The sequence below is a fragment of the Bombus flavifrons genome, chromosome 11 (genome assembly GCF_040668555.2).
Source record: "Bombus flavifrons isolate JBK064 chromosome 11, iyBomFlav1_principal, whole genome shotgun sequence".
Lineage (NCBI taxonomy): Eukaryota > Metazoa > Arthropoda > Insecta > Hymenoptera > Apidae > Bombus > Bombus flavifrons.
In genome coordinates, this window is record NC_138452.1 from 3,955,325 (window position 1) to 3,977,886 (window position 22,562).

The 22,562-nt window shown below is 40.3% G+C and overlaps 2 protein-coding genes across 2 annotated transcripts in view; one reads left to right on the forward strand and one right to left on the reverse strand.

Annotated features, from left to right (window-relative positions):
• Fstl5 (follistatin-like 5) overlaps positions 1-22,562 on the reverse strand; it is a 47,337-nt gene that overhangs the window by 13,881 nt on the left and 10,894 nt on the right. The window contains exon 2 of the mRNA XM_069123595.1: positions 350-436. Within this exon, the coding sequence (XP_068979696.1) occupies positions 350-436 (87 nt within the window). The remainder of the gene's footprint in view (positions 1-349; positions 437-22,562) is intronic.
• LOC138185145 (uncharacterized) lies at positions 11,071-13,836 on the forward strand. The gene is made up of 3 exons (XM_069123852.1): positions 11,071-11,133; positions 12,304-12,704; positions 13,260-13,836. The coding sequence occupies exons 1-3, from the start codon at positions 11,071-11,073 to the stop codon at positions 13,834-13,836; spliced, it is 1,041 nt and encodes a 346-aa protein (XP_068979953.1).

Here is a 22,562-nt window from a genome sequence, read left to right on the forward strand (position 1 = left end):
GGTAATTTCTTGCTTCTTCGTCCTGTCTACCTGCGTTCAGCTCTCGCCTTCAACGTCGATAACTTCGTGCACCGCGAAGAGCAAAAAGGCGACGATGCGGGAAAAAGAATTTCGAAGGGTGCACGAGGTTGAACCATAAATCTGCTCAGTAGAATATTGTGCGTTTTCGTGGCAGACGAATGGCTAGGCTATCCTGGCTGACGGCTTAGCGTGAAACGGAACGATTTTACGTGATTCCGTCGTTTCCATGCTGTTCTTTCCCCGGGTAAGCGATTTCGTGCCGAACGTCGAGGTCACGATAATTATGTTAAACGATGTATACGTAACACACAGAGGCTTCGATACTCACCTTGTAACCGGCGACAGAGACGACGTAAGTGGAAGTGATCGACAGCAAAAGGAAGTAAAGGGCTGCGATTTCAAATTTCCGTCTCATCTGGAACAAACGCGCGTATGCGTTAATAGAAATGTCGCTTTTTTCACGATTCTCGTTGCAACGATGAAGTCGATCAATCTGAATTATAGTTCCAACGTTTATCGAGCGAAACTAGTTTAAACGATCCTCTATGTATAGAAGTGTAGATACAGTGATATAAGAATCGCAACATTTACGTGGCGACATATTGCAACGACCAGCAAACGCGAGCGTTTCGTTCGTTGGCAAGTTTGTATTATACGATTTAATAGGTAGCTGTAGCCAGGAAGTGAAAGGTTCATTATTTATTGACCGTGGGAAGGGGCGATTCGAGTCTACGTTTATTAATTTAATCCACTTTATCCCCGCGATAAATCATCGGTCAACTCTGCGTGTCAGTCTGTTTGTAAAACGCAGTAACGATCGAGGATTCGTTGAATTTATTCGGCGGTCAGAGGTTTGCGTAATAAATGTTTATCTAGTCTGCGGTGGCTGATTTTCAATTAGCTGGCGAACAAGATCCTCTTTGATTAGAATCCCTTACGATTCTCGGGGCGAAGCGTGTCCTAGAATTTAAACGCTTCCTTGCCAACCAACAATCTACCACCGAGATCTTTTCCGCCCTTTCATTTCCTTTGCTGAAACTTAATTGTTCGTGCGATATTTAATCGTTCGCTTCGTCCTCTCCTGCCCGATCTTTTTTTCCGGTTGAACATCGTTTTCATAAATTGCGGGAACGAGCGTCGAGACTATTGCAACCCTGGGAACGTTTTAGAGTGTTCTTTACACGAGGGACGTTGAAATATTGGCTGAAACTGAAACGAGTCGTTCGCGGATGAATTGCCACCGCGGCATATATTCGATAAACTGGTGACACGGTTATGGCAAAGGAGAACATACATACCCGTACACGTTTCTAATCGACTTAACGCAAAGGCGATTCGCGAACTGTTCGCATTCGCGTGACCTGCTTACCATGTGCCAGGCAAATATCACGCACGGAAAATGAAGACATCAGCCGAGTATCGGGTGTATTAATTAAAAGTGCCGCTACCTGTTTTTGCTTTGAACTAGTGGGCTTCATTCAAAGCAAAAGGCTGCTTCGGGGCGAGTATGCGATTTTTTGTCGGAAACTGTTTTCTCCGTCGAACGCTTGATCCGTCGTCGAAACGTCAAGAACATTTTCAGCGGAATATGTTGCGCTGGATTATTACTATCGTACGGTGTAATCATTGAGGAAACATTGAATACATATATAAAATTATAGAAGATACGTATAAAGGTACGTATAAGGATACGTTCACTTTAAACGGAACGTCTTAAGCGTTTCAAGAAATCGTTTACATGAGTAGTATTTCAATTCGCAAATGAGAGTAAAACAAGTTGGTATTAAATGAACAATTCTTTTCGCTAACTTATTTTTTAGATTTAATATTTAGCAGCCTTTAATAGAAAATAGGCAAATGATTTTAACATTTCTACCTACCTTCTTCGACCCTTTACCTCGATAATTTAACTCAATTATCTTTGCGAACTCCTCGAATCGTTCCATCGTTCGATTATCTTTTATCTTTTTTCCTACAGTCTACCACTCGAAACGTATCACGTTTATCGATTAAAACGAATTAAAACCGCTTCGAGCCCGATGATTAAAATGAAATTTCATTCTAACGGAATCGGTCAGAAACTATTTATTCGGATGTATCAGGAGCTAATGTGTCCCCAAGACGAATTGTGATCCTCGGTGGTTGGAGGATGTGAAGATTGAGCCTTTCGCGGTTAGATACTAAATTTTTCTCACGTACGCGCCATATAACGTTTCAGGTGAAAAATGAATTTTCCTTAACCGTATTCCCTGGTATACGGGATGCTTTATTTAGCCTGTTTAATCCGCGCGCGTGAAGCGGAAGATAAATCCGACGACGTCTCACAGCCAGAAGTCGTAAATCGAGCGTCTCGACGCTGGCCAGAAAAGAGAGATCGTTCTGTTGTCGTTCGGGATCGCTCCTGGCATAGGTTCTCCGCCCTTTCTGAATTCATTCCCGGCTTTTCAATTCGAAGACAAATAGCTTTGATAAAGGCGGAAATATATATTGTTATTGGCCAAGAGGAGGCCCAGCACGTTCCCCGCTCGGCAGTATATTTGAAAAACGTTTATACGGGCAAACGATTGGCTCGCTGTAAATCCTCGCGTCGATCCTCCTCGGCGGAGATTCTTATTACTTTCTCTAGACGAGTAAGAGCAGAAGCCATTCTAACGAATAAGAACGGGCTCGATCGATTCCGGCGGGCTTCGAGAGTTGCACGCGCGTTGCTTTCGCGTTTCCCACTCCGTGTCGCGGTTCTTTCACGTCGGGACGATTTTCAAAGTTACGCGCCGGAACGACGAGGGTCGGATCGTTTCGATGTTCCGGGGTCTTATCTTTAAAGCCACGGCGAATCCTCGCTTTCGGATCGCTTAAGTAAGTCCTTTTCGGTCCGTTTAGCATTCTGATTTCCGACGAGTTTTATAAACCCCCTCCATCCTTAAACTCCGTTTTATCGCGGGGAAATTGAAACGCGATTGAAAAAGTTCCAGGCTTGCTTACGCTACCGATTTTTACCTCCCCCCTCCCTCCGCCCACCTCACCACCGTATTTTTATTTCCTAATTGAACGCTTGATGGGGAATGATTTTGGTGAGAAAATTAGTAGGATGAATCGATGTACCAACATTAGCTTTTATGATATGGCCAAGTTCGAATTAAAGTAGCAAGTAGCGATACCGATTGAGGCACGGTTCCCCAGGGTCGTATATAGCATCCTACTTTTCTCGATAAGGAGCAAACCACAACTAAAGTGTGCTTTATGTAGTAGTCTTAAATAAGTTCTTGAAGCATTATCTAAGGAACTTTGTCTTTTTATCGATTCAACGTAATATAAATTTTGATTTGTGACTTTATCGGTCATTGTAATGTTTGTACAGTATTTATTAATTTATTGTTTCCTTAGTATCGAGAGTAATAGGTTTAACCGCTTCACTTGATATTGGCTATTGGCAAATGAACTTCTCCTTTATAATTTTACAACTTTACGTCAAACACCGTACTCAGATGACTTACATAGCTTGAAAAATTTGCTTGTAAAGTTCCTTTTCCTTTATCACCATATTTGCTATTACCATGTAAACGAATTTATTACGATTGTGGTAACTTGTGTCTGGCGACTGAAGAATTTCATTAATGATACTATTATATATAATAATATAATTATGTAAGAGTACTCAAACGAATAGATAACATTAATTTAACGTAAGAGAGCAAGTAATGCAGCATTTGCAACCATCGTTGCATGTGTGAGAATCAAGATTTGAAATCGATAATTCTACAGCTGTACATGTCCTTGTGTACCTCATTAAAGAATAGTCGACTGAAATCCGAAGATACAGTGAAACATTAGACGATGGCAGGGTGGTGGTGCATTCCAGGTTAAGCGTCACTCGTCGGGAGTTCACGGAAGGATGGATGAGTAAAAGCACATTTTTCACACGGGCTTCTAAATAATTCCTGTGCCTTCAATTTCTATGAGTGCCTGGAGCTACCTCCTCTACCACTAGTACTATCACTACTACTCCTTCATCGCAACTACTGGCCATGGACAATATCCATTTTGTGGTCAATCAGTGGTCACTACTGGTCAGTAGGTAGTCACTTTCTCCAAAATCGATTCCAACATTCACCATATATAGTTGGCTATTGTGTCCACATTTCTAAGGATTCTCTTCTGATTGCAACTAGTTCCATGGACTGTATCCGTCTGCGATCAATAATGGAAAATAATCTATCATCTTCTACAGTTCCCCAACCAGTAAATATTTTCATTGAAGTTCACTTTATCGCGATGAAATTGTAATTTAAAGGAACCTTCTACATTTACAAAAGCAAGGGTTTGAAATTCTAAAGGAAATCGTAACAACAGAAGAACCATAGAAAAGTGTAAAACTAAGAAATGGAATTCTTGCAATAAAAAGAAGGACATTATAAAAGATACTATAATAACAAGTTGGATTATCGAAGAAGTAGCAACGCAAGGACACGAAGAACGGTTAAAACGTTAAAAAAGTAACGCAATGACGGTAGAAGCAATAGTAACTGCAGAAGCAACCAGCAATTCTTTAAAAAGGAAAAGGAATAACATCAGACCATAGGGAAAAGTGAAGTTTGCGCGAATAAAAACACATCAGGCAGATACCAAGAAGTTTGAAATTCCAACGCGAGAACACGGCACGATAAACCAGGAATGAATTCCGAAACCTGTATAATTGATTTTTCGTCCTTACTAAATTAAAGAACGAAGAAACTAGGTTAGATTCGTTCGCCAAGATGAACCATGAATTGAATACGAATAATCATTTGTAGGATTCTTTCCGATGAAGCATATCTCCTCGTCAATGAGAAACGGATTCAAATGTGTCACCAATACGTACTCGAACGAAGTTCTCACGTTCTTCTTCGTTTTCACAGAGTTGCTTCGCCTTCGTAGATCGAAGTATCCTTTTCCATCCTTGCGCGGCGCGGCGGCTTAATCACGAAAGCTCACGGTGTCTCTAATTTACATCCCGTATCTTTGTTCCGTTTAAAAAAGCTCGGCCACCGGAAGACGAATTGCATGGCTCTGTAATTATTCGAAGAAAGAGAAACTGTGGACGGTAGAAGCCAGAGTGTAGCGAGAGAACGGCTGATATTTTTTCAAGAGACGAATGTAGAAGAGGAAATGCTAAGGGGTGGAGAAGCCCGACGACCGGAGACGGAGGAGCTGGCTGGAATGGTTTATTGCGTGTGGAGATAATGGGACGATGCGGGGTTTTGCCTCAGTTTCTGTCTTCAATATCGTCCTAAGAATCCAGCTATATTGTCCTACGATACGTTGTCTGGCAGCTTATTAATACAATCGTTTTAATATCGTCGTGATAAGTGTTAAAAAGAAAAGATAGATTCCTTGGGGGTCGTGAAGTGTTCTCTGGATGTTCGTTGTAGTTAAACATTTTTAATTGAGGATTTTCAGCGCACTAATAGAAAAATATCTCAAGTGGATTTTGTCAAATTTATTGGAACGTTAAGGGGCTAAAGATGTTTCTTCTATGGCTGGGAAAGCGGGCTCTGAAAAAAGGTTGGGAAACATTACAATAGGTTCAATTTGATTCATTGCATGTCTATCTTCGATAACGAGTACGAACAAACACAATTCTCTTCCATTGAAGTTCCACTTGGCAAAACAATTTAACGTTTTACTAGGGACCCAAACATAAAAAGCAGTTATGTGTTATTTAAATACACAAGACAGGCTGCACTGTTTATTTCTGCCTAGATTGTACCTACGAGCAGTGAGGCCAACTGAGCTTTATTCTTGTGGTTTTAAATTGCTGCTCGGCCAACGGGTCCTTCTATTAATCGCGTCCGAAAAAATATTCCATGGACTGTGGACGTTGGTCCGTTGTTGCTCGATCTCTCGTACACCTGCGACTCCCTCGATCGATGTTCTACGGGATTAACTTGGCCAGCGTTTTTTAACCGATTTACTCGATATTTGCTTATCAATTATTTACGACAGCGCGTTTCACTCTTCGTTTTTTATTTATTACATCGATGCTGTGAATAAACATGGTTCGATTTTTGTTCTAACTGAAAATTCAGAAATACTAGGTTTTAGTTGGAAGTAAAATAATGTAGATTTTTTATTATACTAAAAAAAAAAACATTTTCAAATGGTTTATATGTGACGCTTTACGATAAAATCGTTTTATAAGAAGGGTGTTCCGTACCTAAAAAACTCTCGATCCTTTTCTGAGTTTAAAAATCCCTTATTCTCCAAATATGGCATTTTCTTTAAATAGAAGAATTCTTCAAATAGAAGAAATATAAAGAGAAATGTTAGTAAGTTAAGTAATTTCTATATTCACATTACTTTCTCATTAACCTACTATTTTAGAAAGGGCTACGATTGAAAGTAGAGTCAAACGAGTATCGCTATATACATATAAACTATTATCATCCTTCTAAGCCTCCGTGTTAGCACATTACGATATATTTCTCGTAATTATCGTGCACGAGAACTATACTACGTACCATGTATGCTAGCTATTTGGGTGCACTTTTAAATTGTATTAATTTTGAACGAAACATTGAATGTCTGAACGTGCAAAACTTGTAGTTACCATAATTGAAGTGCGTCGTCGGACTATGTGAATATATCGATACAGTCTGCAACGGTGAAACTCGTGAGCGCAAATATTTTGAAGCAGCAGCAGCTGTTGCTTGAGTGCCGCTCATTAAGCCGGAAGCAGCTTGGAATTTGGCGTCGTTTAAGAAACATCGGCGGAATTTCTCTGTTATCGCATTACGCGACCGCGATTACCATTATTCACGAGTCCATAAGCCTATGAAAGCACCGAATGCCGAATATTTGGACTGCATTAATTGCCGAAGGTAGGTCAAGCACCAGTCGAATTTGCAATCGCTCTAGTTGCACCGGTCGATCGGAAATGACGGCCGGGATGACGAGTGTTCTGACATTTCATTCTTTCACTAGGAAATGCTTCGGCATACGCATAGAATCGAGAGCAATAAACGTATTCGAACTTCGAACAATCAATGGCACGATTGATTCGATTGGGAGATTATTTAGAACTGGGTTTTGAAGGATTTTGTGGAGATGTATCAAGAGAAAGTTTTATTGTATATTATAGATACTATTTTGGCTGTTAATATTAGAACTACTAAATTTGTTAGACAGATAGTTTGCCACGCTTTTTCATATATTAATAACATATACGATTTAAAGGAAAAATGAATGCCTATAAAATTTTGAGATCAGAACTTGATTATATATAGTCAATGTACTATTTCAACTATAATTATCTGTAATATATCTATCTAAATTATATCTGCAATATATTTCAGTATACGATAGAAACTGGTTGTTCTAGTATTAAATCGGACTGGTGTGATAAAAATAGTCTTTGTGCCTCTTCATCCCTATACTCTCAATCCCTATATCTTCACGTTGTATATGCGTTTCCCATTTTTCAAAACAGCGTGACAATTGATCTTTTGTCAAGATGCTCAGCAGGTCCACAGTTTTCTTTCACTGCGAAGAGTTAAAGTCGATATCCATTGAAACGTTTTTTATTTGTGAGAAGAAAAAAAGGCGCAGAGTGCCAATATTGAAGCACTTGAAATGCATTTATGAATCAAAACTGAAATGGAGCTATGCATCAATGCAGTCTCTGCATGAGGCATTCTCACTGCATGATTCCAGCAAATCAATTAGTAGTATTCAATGGAAACAAAATTCGCTTGTGAATTGAATAGTGAATCAAGTTGAAATCTTTATTTAATGCTTGATTTCTACTCTTATTAAAGTTATAGTATTCTTACGACATGCAGTTTTACTATCTAGTAACCAGAATAGTGTATAAAACACATTATAATATATGTCACATGACTGATTCATTGATCAACGCCCAGCTCAAACCGTTGTATCTAGAAACGTAAAATTTAAGCAGCATGCTGATTATGCGACGTAGGCATATGATAAGAATTTTGGAAATACTAATCCCAACGGGGTAGAAGTGAGGTAACATTTTTTTAAAAGAATGCCATATTCCACGAGTTGCTAAAATTGGTTACGTAAAGTTCAGCATGTGAACTTCTCATTAAAAATGGGCAAATACGCGTGTGAGCATTTTTCGAAATTCAATCAGTATAGAGATATGTATGATTGTATATATTGTTCATATATGATGCACATATATAATAAAAGGGGTATATATATGTTCTTTTCTCGAATGATAACGGTAACTACTTCTATATTCACTGAAGCTGGAGATTTGGGATTCGGTAAACAAATCACTTATTGAAAATAAACAAGCACGTATGTGAGCGTTTTTCGAAGTTGAACCCTTATGGAAATGAAAAAGGGGTAAGTTGTTTTCTGAAAAAATAACCGTATATTCAACAGCTGGGGGATTTGGCATTATGTATTATATAGGAAATAAACTTGTCATTAAAAATAAACAAACCCGTGTTTAAGCATTTTTCGATATTCAAATCCTAAATGATGTTCAAACAGAGGGTAATAAGCGTAAATTGCTATAAAACAAATACTGTGCAGGTAAAGCTGCGTGCGAGCAGCTGTGTTATAAACACAATACATGTGTGTGTATCAAAAACTAGATGTACTCAATGATTTCCAGCATCGATTTATTCAGGAATAACTTTTATTTATTGCTTCACGTATCAGCTTCGTAAAATATCAATTCGAAAGCACCTTGTGCATATACGATGCGCCGAAAAAATATCAGAAATATAAATTTACACATATTAATATTTCTATATATTAATCGCATGATCCTGTCCATTGCTTCTCGAAAGCTTCTTGCCATGCCACTGAAATTTGAGCAATTTATCAGTTTCAATAGTGTCCGTTCGTTCCAAATGCCCACTGACGTAGCTAGTTCGACCGAATGATCAGCAGCAGCCGCCTCATACTTGCATCGCGATGTTGCACGGTATGATTGCGGGTGCAATCTGCCGAAATGTCGACATGCGACGATTAGCACGCGAATACCACGGTATAATCGTTAAGCTTGACTGTCGCGCGGAAGGTTTGCAACGGGCTGGTTGATCCTTTCATCGCCGGTGCTGTCGAAACTAAGGTAAAGTTCGACGATTCGACGATCCGTGTTCTGTAATTAATTCAATTCGTCGTTTAATAGCGTTCTTTCACATGTTTTGGGTGTTCAAGTTCTCAAAGAATCAACGTTAAATAGGTCTTATCTCCGAGTACCGAGCACCTTGAATTTACGTAATCAGGGCGCTCTTATTCAATTCAAATTCAATCAGACCGAGGGAACGCGTTTTATTTCGCAATCACCGCGTCAAGGCTGAATTAACCGTGTCAGCAATTTATATTTCGCTCCTCGACCTATCGTCGGCCACCATTAGCGATCGCGAAAACGGCGGCCCGCTGAAAGAGCGATTTATGGTAGCTCGATTAAAAGCGTCAGATAGCGTCACTCACAAGTCGAACTTCTCGCTTTTTTCCGGGTATTAGCGGATCTATTTAATCGATCAGATGAAGGGTGCCGGTTGTATTCCTTATCGGTGTGCATCATTTTTATCGGAAAAGGGCGAGTGGATATTTTGAATGAAACGTAAAAACGTAACTACGATGGGATAAAGTCAAGCAAAAAAGGAAATGTTTTTTTAAAGGAAAAAGAAGATACACGCGGCACGCCATTCTTATTTTTGCGTAAGAATAGCGTTAATATTCTAACAATTGTTAATTTCTCCTCTTTTGTGTCATAGTAATAAACAGTTCTTTGAAAAGCCGATGCGAAAATGTTACGAAACGCTGTGAAATTTTTCTCTGCGATGCGCCTCGTTGCATCGCGGACGGATTAACGGTAAAAAGGACGCGCTAAATGACATTTAGCTTTTTCTTTTCACGCGTGTTACGTCATATTCATCCGCGTCGTGCCGCCACGCTTATTGCGTTTCGGCTTACTAGACTTTCTTCGTTGGAAGGGCGCGATTACGACATTTTTTTCCCCACGTCGAATGTAGTCTGAACGACTGAACTGATGCGCGATTTACGATATTACTCTTAGGGTAAGATCGTTCCCGGCATGGCCAATAAATTGCATCCGTGTTTTCGCGCATTCGCTGTATCTATAAATTGCTCGTGTTTCGCCGATTTTTACCTCGGCTGTTCGCTATCTATTTCCGTCGTTAATACGATTTCTCCGCCCTCGAGCGGTGCCCCTTCCTTCTACCTCGTGCTCTTTTTCCCCCCCATTGTTGTTCCCGTTGTTTTATTTTCTGCCACGCCACGCCCTGATGTTCCGTATTCTTCGACCAAATATTTTTAATAGCGTTCCCACCTACCGAACCAGAGACCGGGGTTTGTTTCTCGAGTACTTTCAGTGTGCTGCAAACAACTCACGGATGCAACGGGCACAAAAAGCGGTACGGTCGGCGAGAGATCGACATGGAGCCGTTGTTTCCATCCAGACATTATCGATAATACCATAAATTTACGTTCGTTTAATCTAACGCAAGCAGGGGAGAAACGAATGGAACGAAGGATAAAGACGAAAAAGCAGATAGCAGAGATTGAAAGATCGATGAAGTGAATTTCAAAGTCTCCCGATCGGATCCTTTGGCAAAATCCATTTATCCTTCGGTCGATATCTCGTCGGATCCCATGTCCGATAAAAGTTCCTTGAAGCTGTCTGTTAACCATTTATGTGTATCCGAACGCGATTAGACTAGATTGCAGCGGAACTTTGTTCGGTATATTGTTCTGGGAGAACAGGGAAATGAAGTTAGCGGACAGTCGCTACTGGATAGAATTTATTTCTCGAAAGAAGCACCAATATCTCGGTGGAAACGGCGGAGGAGGAGGGTAGCGATGTCGCAGAATTGGAAAGCGCGACACGCTCCAACCTCAAACTCCGCGAAGCACATAAAGAAATAGTTTGTAACAAGTAAAAATTTCAGAATCTTCCCTACGCTCTTGACGCTTTATCGACGATAAATCAAACTCCCCGAGAGAAGTTCACGCGAACTCGTTGAAGGAAGCGTAAAACGGGCAACACGTATAATACATTATACCATGTCGTCGCTGATCGTAATGCACAACTCGCGAATTATGCTGTTGGAGGTAGCTGTGAAAAATGTAAGTAATTATAGATAAGTTGTATATCATCGCGACGTTTATGTAGCTACGTAGTCAATCGGTAAGTTACTCCGCCCCTTTAAGAAAGATACGAACGAATAGAAAAAATATTTCTCATTGTTAACGTACATTTACGTTCAGTTATTACTTCTGGCCATAGTTGAGTCGGAAACGTCTTTCGTAACGAGAAATTAACTCATGAATTACGTCTCCAAAGAATTTGTGTCCCATATCTCGAGAAGATTGTGATGTTGCATCCTCTATTTTGTCATCCGTGTTGTGACGATTCCCATCTATATGTTTTTTCACTCGAACATAAAAGTCATAGCGATAGGCGTGGATTGTAAAGGAAATATTCCTATTGTCCCCATTTTTACGTAACAGAATTTTGTCCGAGGATGGTATAACGGCAGGTATCTCGAACTTGGATGAGCTTGTTAGATGACATTTTATGTTTAATACAAGGTTAATATTAGATTGATTGATACAATCGAGTTGTCGCTTACTATACATCGACAACGGTGTTGCATCTACCACTTAGTGGTAATTATATGTCTCTTTTAGAACACGAGTTAGAGAGTGGGGAAGTAACTTATTGATTGATACGTATTACTGCATCTTTTTTCATATTCTTTTTTTTTGCAAAATTGCAAGCTTTTACATAATAACGACTAAAAATACGATTTTAACGATTTGGATGATCGAAGATGTAAGAGCTTTTATAGTAAAATTCTATAACCGCATATAAATGTGGTTGCTTAGCTTCTTGTACATAAGGTTAGCCGACATCGCAATCTTTCTGAAATTTTTAAATCTAACACGTTCTGTGCCGGTCACGTAATGGCGAGTATATGGGCTAGCAGTCACGTAAGAGCGTAAGGATACGTCATATAGTATTAAAAAGTATCATACCACCGTTTCCTCTTCCTCTTTTAAAATCTGTATTTTTAGAGCATGGAATGACCAAGATGTGTGCTTCACTGCGCGAAGTCACTCGTAAAAAAAGCTGCAAAAACCTTTCCACAAATAAATATTTCACCAACATGACATATTTACAATAAAACAACGTATCTCCACCGATGTAAAAATTACTCGACGAAACCAATCCACGTAACCTATATTTTTGGCACGGCGTCCACTAAATTCCGTTATATTGACACGATTGAACAGCTGTACATGCCATGGTCCGACGTGTTCGACTCTGCGCTTATGAAGAGGACCGTCATAATGTTTCGAATGCTGGATGACGAATGGACAACGTTGTCGCCGAATCGACGAGACTATCGTTCGTATCGTGGCTCTAATTACGAAAACGAACAATTTTATGGCGGAAGATCCGTGCTGTTCTCCGTGCCGGAAACTATGTTCGAGGAGAAAATGTCCGGAGTAGATCTACAGCTGTATGTGTACAAAGGAGTGTCCAAGTATTTCGAGCTGGAGCCACGACGGAATTTCGGATTCGCTCTCGTCAGGATGGACGATCTGTTTAACGGTATTATCAAGGACCTCTGCGAACGGAAGGAGCTGGAGGGTTATTTTTCTGCTGCACTGGAGCGGGAACCTATATCAAGGTAAATGCATTTAAATACGCGGACCTGGCGTTTATGCAAATTCGCCGGCAAAACGAATTACCGGACGGCAAATGTTACGTCGGCCGGGCTAATGTAATTTAAAAAACTGCTATACCAAGTAGTATGGTACTGAATTAGTTTGAACAGCAGCCGGTTTGTTTGTATCGAAAACCGTTTGAATCGTATCGGGCAAAATCTTTCTTCCCCTTCTGAAAAAAGAAGATAGTAATCTCGCGTGTCTGTTTGGTCTTTGTTAATCTTGTTATCTCGTTCGGATTAGTTCGAAACGTTTTACTCGCTAAGATAAACGTACAGGTGGTGTAAACGTTAAACTGGTTTTAGTGAAATTTCCTGCGCTACAATTTCTTCTCGAGTATAATACACGAATTAACGAGACACGAATTAAGAGATGCCTAATGTTTCGTCGTTCTCTAAGTATGCAGAAACGCTTGTTGATACGGCTCAGACGCCTGACAGGTGCTTGTGAATCCGCTTTTCTGCGCGGTTGAATTAAGAGAAAAGTAAAGACAGAACAAAATTATGTTAATCGTCCAGGTCGACACGCGGCACGTTCGTTCTGCTGGATGAGGATTTACAAGCAACCGACGCCACCATCGAGCTCTACATACGCATCAGTTACTTGGGCAAATGCATCATAACCGAAGTACACTCCCCTACGAGCATACAAAGAGCATTCTACGCACGCGAGGAAACCGACGACCATTACCAATATCAATTCCGGGAATTAAATACCATGGATCTAGAATCCTTTTGTTGGGGCAGCTTGACGATCATCCCACCCCTTCATCCTGACAATTTGATCTGTCGATGCAAAGATCTCGTGGACAAATTAGTGGGAGTGGCGACGCAGACGAAAAAGACGAGAAAACGCAAACGCGACGAATTCGATTTAATGCTCAGAATGGCTAATGTACAGAAACTATTGGCCTTGATGAAAGAGATGAGAAAAAATCGTCCAGACGTAATGCCGCCCGCGGAAACGAAGAGAGTTTGCCCACCGTCACCGTCACCGTGTATCTGCCCCACGGTGTGTCCACCTGTCTGCGTTTACACTATGCCCTCCGTTTGTCCCAATCCCTGTCAGCAGACAACCGTTTACTGTCTACCATGAACGAACGCCGTCTACGAGTCACAGAGAATTTGCATAGGAAGCCGGAATCGTGAAGTCGTCCTGGAAGATCCAGAGACGTTACGTCCGCGAGATGAGCTTCAAGTTTTACCATTGTTCCAACCAAATCTTTCCCGAGGTAATCACAGGGACCGTGTCCTATCGTGTTTTATGATTCATTCATCCCTCGCGATTGGACGATTTCCCAAATTGCCGGGTGAAATTTTATGGGCCAGACGAGGTTTGGGGGAGCGGTTTGTACGAGTGCAGCCGAATCGTCGGGTGACTTGGTCGAGGGTCGAGGGTCGAGGGTGTGTTTTCCTCGACTTTCTCGAATTACTTATTCCGTTCACAGGAATAGACGCAAGGATGGGAAGCAAGAAAGAATTCTCTTCATCCGCGTACGTTTCTCCCTTTGTGTATCATCGATGTGCATGGAACGTAGGATAATCTGGTCCCGAGACTGGGCGATTGTAAATTGCAAAGCGAACCGAGCCGTCTTCTGAGGAATTTCATGCACCGGGACGTGCAGTTTTTCACCGTGTCCGGGGTAACTCGATATCCACTTCGCGCCCCGGATATTCCGATATTCCATGCAATTGAAAGCCGAAGAGTTTTGCATTTTGATTACAGACACCCCTCTCTCCTATACTAGCGAAGAAGATCGCCGCGTACACGTACATGTATATATACCTACGTACGTATACGGCCACGCCGGGATTTCGATTTGCAGGCAGGGGAGTATTTTATCATCGGTGGCATTATGCAAAGATTCGAATCTGGAGAGGGCGAAAAATCTTCGATCGTGAGGCACGCGGAATCCAGGAACGGGTTTGTGAAAATAGAGCGAACGCTTCTTTTCATCGGTTCGTAAATTTTTGTTGGGAAACCACTGCTCTATTTGGACAATTTCTAAGAGGACTCGATACGTAGGAAGCACTTTTTCAACGTTTTCGCATCTTGTGATATATATGTGCACATATTATCAATCCGTTGAAATTGCACGGTGATATTTGTCAAACTTTAAATCGAAATACGTGATTGCTGTCTAAGAAATAAACGAGTGGGCGTACAATTTTATTTTACGAGTAGTATTCATTAGCTGCCATATGACGAGTAAGCGGTTTTAGTTGCGGTGAAAGTTTACGAGGCTAATGACGACGCACTTTTTTATGTAAAAGGGAGCCTGGAAACCTTAATGACTGTACGAAAAGCAAAAACTGAACAATTTCAAAGTTGCCACATTCAAAATTAATTGTACGATATATTTATGTTTCGTAACGTCGCTTTCTTTCCTACGTGCCGCAATTGTGTGCAGCGATGCGCGTGATTGTGTCTAAAAAATTCCTTAGAATATCCCACGTTTCTCGATAAAGAGTTCGCCACGTTTTACACGAGTCTTAGCTCACTGAGTGCACTATTTGTTGTCACGCTTAATTTAAACGTACGTATGGAGCGTTTTACAATTCCACGCAAATACGAGCTCCTGTAACTTGGTTGAAATGGACAAAATCCCCCAACATACGTTATCAACTTAATCGACTTTCAGACACCGACGATTTATGCAATTTTGAAATATTTTTTAACGTTATATCCTAAATATGGAATTTGTGACACTGTAAAATTAAAAATCCTTTGTCACTCATCTGGAGTCGGAAGAACGATGATCTTTTACTGAAAGAGTACGCGCCCATGGCATAGTAATATAAGATCAAAATGATCTCGGAATATGCTCGAATGCAATAAAAAACAGCCGGCGAGTGAAAGTGTGCATTTTTACGTTCACGGGTCCCTCAAAATGCGATCGCAATAAATCACCGGAATAAAAGTGACTGGCACCTTGTATGCATGCCACTGAATGGCTATTACACGGCACTAACGAATTTCTATGTGTAGCACAACATTCCTTGACTATGCTAGACTTCAATTCGAAACCATAATTCCACGATCTCTAATGCAAGGTTAAGTGTATTGGAGAATCTTCCTAGGACGGAAGCTCGGAATATCGCAGAGATTGTGTAATCCTTAAACAAATACCCAGAATTATCAAACATCGAAGTCTAAGACAACTACTATATTTGCCGTTACAATCTCGAGTATTGCATTTCGTTCAACAAGAAATGATGAATTATTCAACGATGAATCGACGTTTTCCTGATTGGTCGATTTAGAATTTTATAAGAAACGCGAATTTAGAAAGTAAAATATTGATTCATAGTTGAAAGTTAAATAAAGTACAAGGGTCGAAATGTATAAGACTAGGTATATTTCGTGAAAGTTTCGATAATGTATGAATATAGCGGAATACAAATATTTATTTCTTTATACGTTGTCCTTATAGCAGTATTGATACCCGTGAAACAAATGCTGAGAAAAAAAGGAAACACGTTTCAGCAAAAGCTCTGTACATTCGGTGTTCACCACGCTCGACGTGATACGTTACTCTTGAATTCCCTCCAAGAGTGGATTTTACCCGGATTTTCGAATTTGCCCGATTTTCTCGTACATTCACCTTCAATTTATCGCGAAGTAAAAGCAGATGCAAGATGGATCGATCTGGAAAACTCCAAAGTCCAATAGAACCCAGTTCTGGGGAGAATTCAACGGTAACATATTAGGTCGATTACCGTGAAACGCTTCTAGACACCAAAACACGATTTCGCAAATATATCCCTTTAAAAAGAAAGAAAACGAGGATGCTCTATCCATACGTGTGTTCTTCTATAAAATTAGATTTCACCTATATATATTAACAGAATTCTCCAAACGAATTTCCAAAATCAAAATTCCACCAGCTTTTGAATGAATGATGTTAGCTTGTCAAATTTGAAGATGATAGACACTGAGAACTTCCGAGGGATAAATCTCCGGAGGCAACAAAATGCAGCTGCAAGATTAATACACTTCCTGCGGCGCGTGTCTCTTGAATTTGACTCCGACAATCTCGACAAAATCTCGTTCGATCATAGTCGGAAATGCAGACAGCTTCTTCCACCCGCGACCACGCCGACGTTTAGATAAATAGCGGGGAATCCAAAAAGAGGGGCGCGTATACGAGGGCAATAGTTCGGCGAAGATAAGCGAGATGCGAAATGGCTTCGCCATAACAGGAAAAATACGAAACGTCGGTACGTGTGTTTCGTGTAGACGCTCGTCTAGACGCGAGCCAGTATACTTATATATACCGTGTATACGACGATACATAACCCCCTGTGCACAGCAGGATGTGGAAGACTCGGGGGAACGAGATTACAGGAGATCGAGGAGGAAGAAGGAGTAGGAGTTGAAACGGCCGGAGTGACTCGTTTTCCTCCCTGTTTTCCAGACGGGGCCTACCACCACGCGTCTCAGAAACTATGGATTATCGGATATAGTTGGCACTCTCCCCTCCAAGCAACTCGAGAGGCATTGATAGTTGGACAGGCATCTAACAATGAACGAACACGTCAGGAGATTAGGGGGCACTTTATAAACGGCTGGCCACCAAGGGAATCGCTGTGAAACGTTATCGACAAGTTCGATGACACGCGTCGCAGCGGTAGTGCTAGTGCTGTGGTGTTTAACTGGCTTTCTAAGTGGCTGGTAGTCGGCCGACACGGCGGGTGAGTAGAGAGAACCCGAAGTACACCGAGTAGCTTGACGGTCCTCGATGTTACTCCGGTCTCCGGTGTTCGCGGTGACATCGGCGCAGACAAGATGTATCGATTACTGATACTTAAGCACACTGGTGTGTACGATGAGTTGGACGGCTACCGTCGTTTAGCCAGCAGACGAGACTGTCGAGACTTTGCCGTTCCACGAAAATGTTCCTCTCTGATTACGAGCCAGAATAACGTCAGCTACCCGGTTTTCCAGCGCTAGCAATTAGCCGCTACGATTGACACGCAATTAGACTAGGAGGCAAAACAGGGAATAAAAAAAGTAGGAAGAGGATCGAATATCGAGAATACTCGTTTCGAGAGTTTCTCGCAGAGTGAACTAATTGCGACAAATCAAGGATGTACGTGCGTACAGTCAGCATGTAAATATACGCGTGATAGATAGAAGTAATAACTTTGTGGATCTTCCTTTGAAACGATTATTTAACCATGTGGTGCTGTTACGTGTAATCGTTACGTTTAAACCACCCGTGCTATAAGGTATGCCGTGTTCGGCGCGTTGAAAACAGGGTAACGTCTTTGGCAATTATCGATAATCGATAGATGATGCTTCATTGCGATATATTTAACGAATAACACGTGTGCATAGCTTGATAATTCGTAACAGCTAATACAGTGGTTTCGACCGAGTGTTTGATAAGCTAGTGTACAGTCATTAACATTTGATAAATGATGCGCTATTAAAGGATTAGCCAGCCGCGAGTTTAAACGTTGATGACCATTGATGAATAAATATCAAGTAAATTAGACCATTCTACGTATCCATGACACAAGCATGTACCGAATCATTCAATATTGCTTTAACAGGGTATACAATACTATGAATGAAACGGTGAAATTTCGTGTCCCGAAACAACTTGAAACAAGAACCGCTAGCCTGAATAAACGAAGTAAGTTAAAACGCTTGGAAATAGAAAACGATTCCATTGCATTTAAAATCATGATAATTCGGTTAATTGATAATGACAGTACGAGACATCAATCTCGTTTTATAGATACGGTTGCTTGGTATTCCAGGTAGTTAGGTACATAGACGAGTCTGTACTCCGACAAACCAGTTAGAATCCTAATTTGCTCATCAAAGTCGGTACGCGATACCGAAGCAATATGTATATTTGTGTATGTATTTTGATCGGTTCTATAATGATCGTACAGAATTGCTGATGGTTATGCAAGCAATTCCCTAATGAGGTATTTAATCCTAAATTTGTATTCTCTTTACTTCTGCAATCAACGCGTTTGCAATTATGTATTTTTGCCTATACGTGCATAAATAATATTTTTCGTCGTTGAAATCCATAGTACGAGTTATTAAACACTGCATTAGCGGACCAGTTGCTTTGAGAATATCTCAAACATTAGATTTATGGAATATCGGTTATTAATTTACTATATCCGCGCCAGCATATTGTGGATGTTTGTCAAACGATCCGAAGCAGCCAGAGAATTTTCGAATGTTCGGAGCGTTCAGCAATATAGGAGACGAAGCGATGTTACGAAGCTTGTATCTACCCTGGAACAAGCCACTACGAACATTTTCCGTGATGCTGGAACTTTGAAAGATTATAACTCGAACGGAAGCGTTTACAAACCCAGAGTTTATACCACGTTGTTTCGTTACCACTAGAACGCCGCATACGAAAACGGGGAAGCTCGTTTTGGCAGCAACATGCAACATGGGATGGAAAGTTTTTACAGTAATTTAACCTCGATTAATTACCATCTATACAGGTACTTTAGAGAAAATCGATAAAATTCAATCAATTTCATTAATGGATTGGGTAGTTTCTATTGTAACTTCCTTCATCACGTTCCATGAGTACAATACTAGGAAATGAAATTTTCGCTGCGCTATGTTTTCATTTTTGTATTTGCGCGCATACAGCGCGTTATCTTTTATTCGAAGAATCCATTTCCTGCGGGGCGACAAATATTCCAGCTACAATAGAACGCAATATCCTGCACAAATCTTTCAGCACTATCACGCTTTCGGGTACCAATCTTTCATCCGCTCTAAACTCGATCCATGTATTTTAATGGTTTATTGCTCTTATTGCACAGAATGTAGTGAGATAATTCACTATGTTTCACTTTAATAAATAATAGCCTTTGCTACTAAGGTTTGCTCACGTTCCTCAATATTACTAGAAATATAAAAAATATCGAAAGTTTTGAGTGATGGTCAGGGAATGTAGATATATAGAAAAATCGAAAGTATCTCTTACTTAACTTGCATAGTCGAAATTACACGCGTTATGCCGGTCAAATGACTTGTAACGCTTGCCCAAGCATTCATTTCTCTTAAAGTACTTAGCTTAGACGGTGTGACTAATAACGTCATTTCTTTATGACTCGATCTATTTAATGGATTGTCAAACATTTTCTCAGCGAGAAAGCGATTCTTACTTCCGAATAGAGAAATGAGAAAGATGGATGATACAGAGTAATCGGAGAAGGACGTACCTTTTCGCGTAAAAATAAGTTAAAATGTAGAATAACACTTTTTCATAGCACGTTTTCTTTTCGAGAAAATGTAGTCTTAAATTATTGTTGGAAAAAATGAACCGGTTCTAATGAAACCTATCGTTACGAAGTCCACAACTTCGTGATTTCATTAGGTATAATTGGTCTGCGACATATGTATACATCATATATGATATATTTTTGTGAGCTATAGCATACTATGCCATTATCCGCTCAATTTTCATATTTGATTTTTCCGAAAACAAAGCGTTGTATGAAAAATGTTATCTTATACTTTGATTTACTTTTACGTGACGAATAACGTCTAGTTGGATCGCAATTTCGGAATCAGCCGTATAAGAAAGACAAATAGATTCGCCGTTACCAATTTGTAGCTTTCACTCATTATCAACCCTTCAACTCTGCTCGTAAAAAGACGCAAGGCATTAACAAACGTTAAACGCGTTCTCCGGAAACTTACTTTCGCGCTCATCCACGCCGTTCCTGCGATTCTTCTTCTTCGCTAACGAACGAACGTCCGCGGAAATTCGTGGCGCGTCTCTCAAGCTGTAATTTCCTCTGTTACTCCCATTATCCCTGCTGGTTACACAAATCGCAAAAGCATCATTAACAGATGAAGATAATTGCAAAGCGTTACACGTAGCGTTGTAGCGTAGTGTTATCCACTGGCTTGAGGCAATCGAGCATGGATTTAATATCTGCGAATAGTCACGGTGGTATCACCGCGTGTTCGTGCTACGTTGAAACCGGAAGTCGGGATATGAAGCGAAGCGATTGGAAGAGAATGCAAAAACTCGCTCGAGAGATTTCGACAGTACGATATTTCGACAGGATGTTCTCGATTAGATAAACTTTTGCAATGGTTTGTTTGCGAAATGTTAATCGAATGAGTGGATTTAGAGTCTAAGCATTTCGAGACTAATGGGACAAAACGTCCTGAGATAACTGTTAGGAAGTTGCTAATTTATTCTATTTAGACTGCTGATGTTTAGGTATTTATTTATTACCCATAAAGTTAAAAGATGTAAAAATATACGTAACGCAAACAATATATAGAAATACAATAAAAATATTATACGCGTAGCGATCTGAAATTTAACGAGTAAAATAAATATCCGCTTAATTTCCATTTTAATCGTGTTCAGAACAATTGAAATTTGTATAAACATTTACGGTCTTTATAATTTTTTATGTAACAATTAAGAAATGGAAATCACGTAGGCATTCGTTTCATCAACTAAATAGCGCAAAAAAAGAATTCGCCTCGAAAGGTTAGCTTAAAATTATCTCGTCGCCCGATTCCCAACGACTTGTCCATGATCATTTCTTTATTCATAAATGGCCTATTTTTAAATGTGTCATTTCGTTCCATATTCGTTACCTATAAAAATTGTTACACTAGCAAGAACTATAATCATCCTAACTAAAATTGATTTGTCTTCATCAACTTTTAATTCTTTAATTATAAAAGCTCTTGATTAAAGGGTGACCTGGTAAACTTTAGAATTTTAAATATATTTAGACTTTCAGTTTTCAAAGTAGATTCTCAGGATTTCTAACGAGAACTTAGTCGCAATAGACGACTAGTGAACGAGAAGTGTCGCAATATTCTATTTCCGCAACAATATCAATTTTAAACCTGTTCGCGACCTCGCTCGCATTAACGTTGAAAATTCAATTGAATTTGTCAGGGACATTATCATGGGTGACATCGTTGCTACAGGCAGGGTTTCGTTGCATCGTGAACGAACAACGCGAAAACGGACGATAATTTCAACGAACGTGCACTCGTGTCAGTTTCGACGATAGTGTCGTTCGACGGTCCATCATACGTGGTCGTCGTTATATGGGTACGCGACCATGGATCGACGCACCGATTTTTATGAACTGGCATAGAAAACGAAAAGGAAATTGCCGTCGATGTCGAAAGACGCAATTTTACGAGCGAAAGCGGGGCAGGCTCGGTTTGATGCTCGCCTTGCGCGGCGTACCGTAAATCACGGTTCCCCGAATTTCGAAAGATGCTGGATTGGAATAGAACACCATGTGGAGTAACACGCGTAATCATTTAATGACCAAAGTGATTAGCAGGTTGAATATATGAATTTTGTTGCATACGGATTTGTGAAACGTACATTAAGATCAACCGAATTAATCGCAATTGTGTGTGTGTGTGTGTGTGTGTGTGTGTGCGTGTGCGTGTGTGTATGTGTATGTCAGAAATGCATCGAAGAGTACGAAAAACACGAAAAAATGATGAAACGTCGGCAATCATTTCGATCGGTCGACAGACATGTATTTCAGGTAGAGATTAATGTAAAATGTCTGTTTATGTCACAATATCAGTGATCGATATACAGTACGCAAAGATCTATGTAATTCGTCCGTCTTTGTGTGACTGACTTATCAAAAGAACGTAATAACGGACTTCGATAAAAATCCGACAGAAAATTTCTCATAAAATCGTTTACACTTATGTATCACCATAAAATGGCTTTAAAACGCGATTCAAGGGAAGTAAAGTTTTCCGCTTTGCCCTGATGAAATGAAGCGGAATGTCGATAAAATGTTGGAACAAAGCGCGGC

Excerpts from the sequence above, each read along its gene's own strand:
- LOC138185145 (XM_069123852.1), top strand. The coding sequence starts at position 11,071 with ATGTCGTCGCTGATCGTAATGCACAACTCGCGAATTATGCTGTTGGAG. Across the intron at positions 11,134-12,303 it reads TGGAGGTAGCTGTGAAAAAT|CTGTACATGCCATGGTCCGA; the intron begins GTAAGTAATTAT and ends ACGATTGAACAG. Across the intron at positions 12,705-13,259 it reads GAGCGGGAACCTATATCAAG|GTCGACACGCGGCACGTTCG; the intron begins GTAAATGCATTT and ends TTAATCGTCCAG.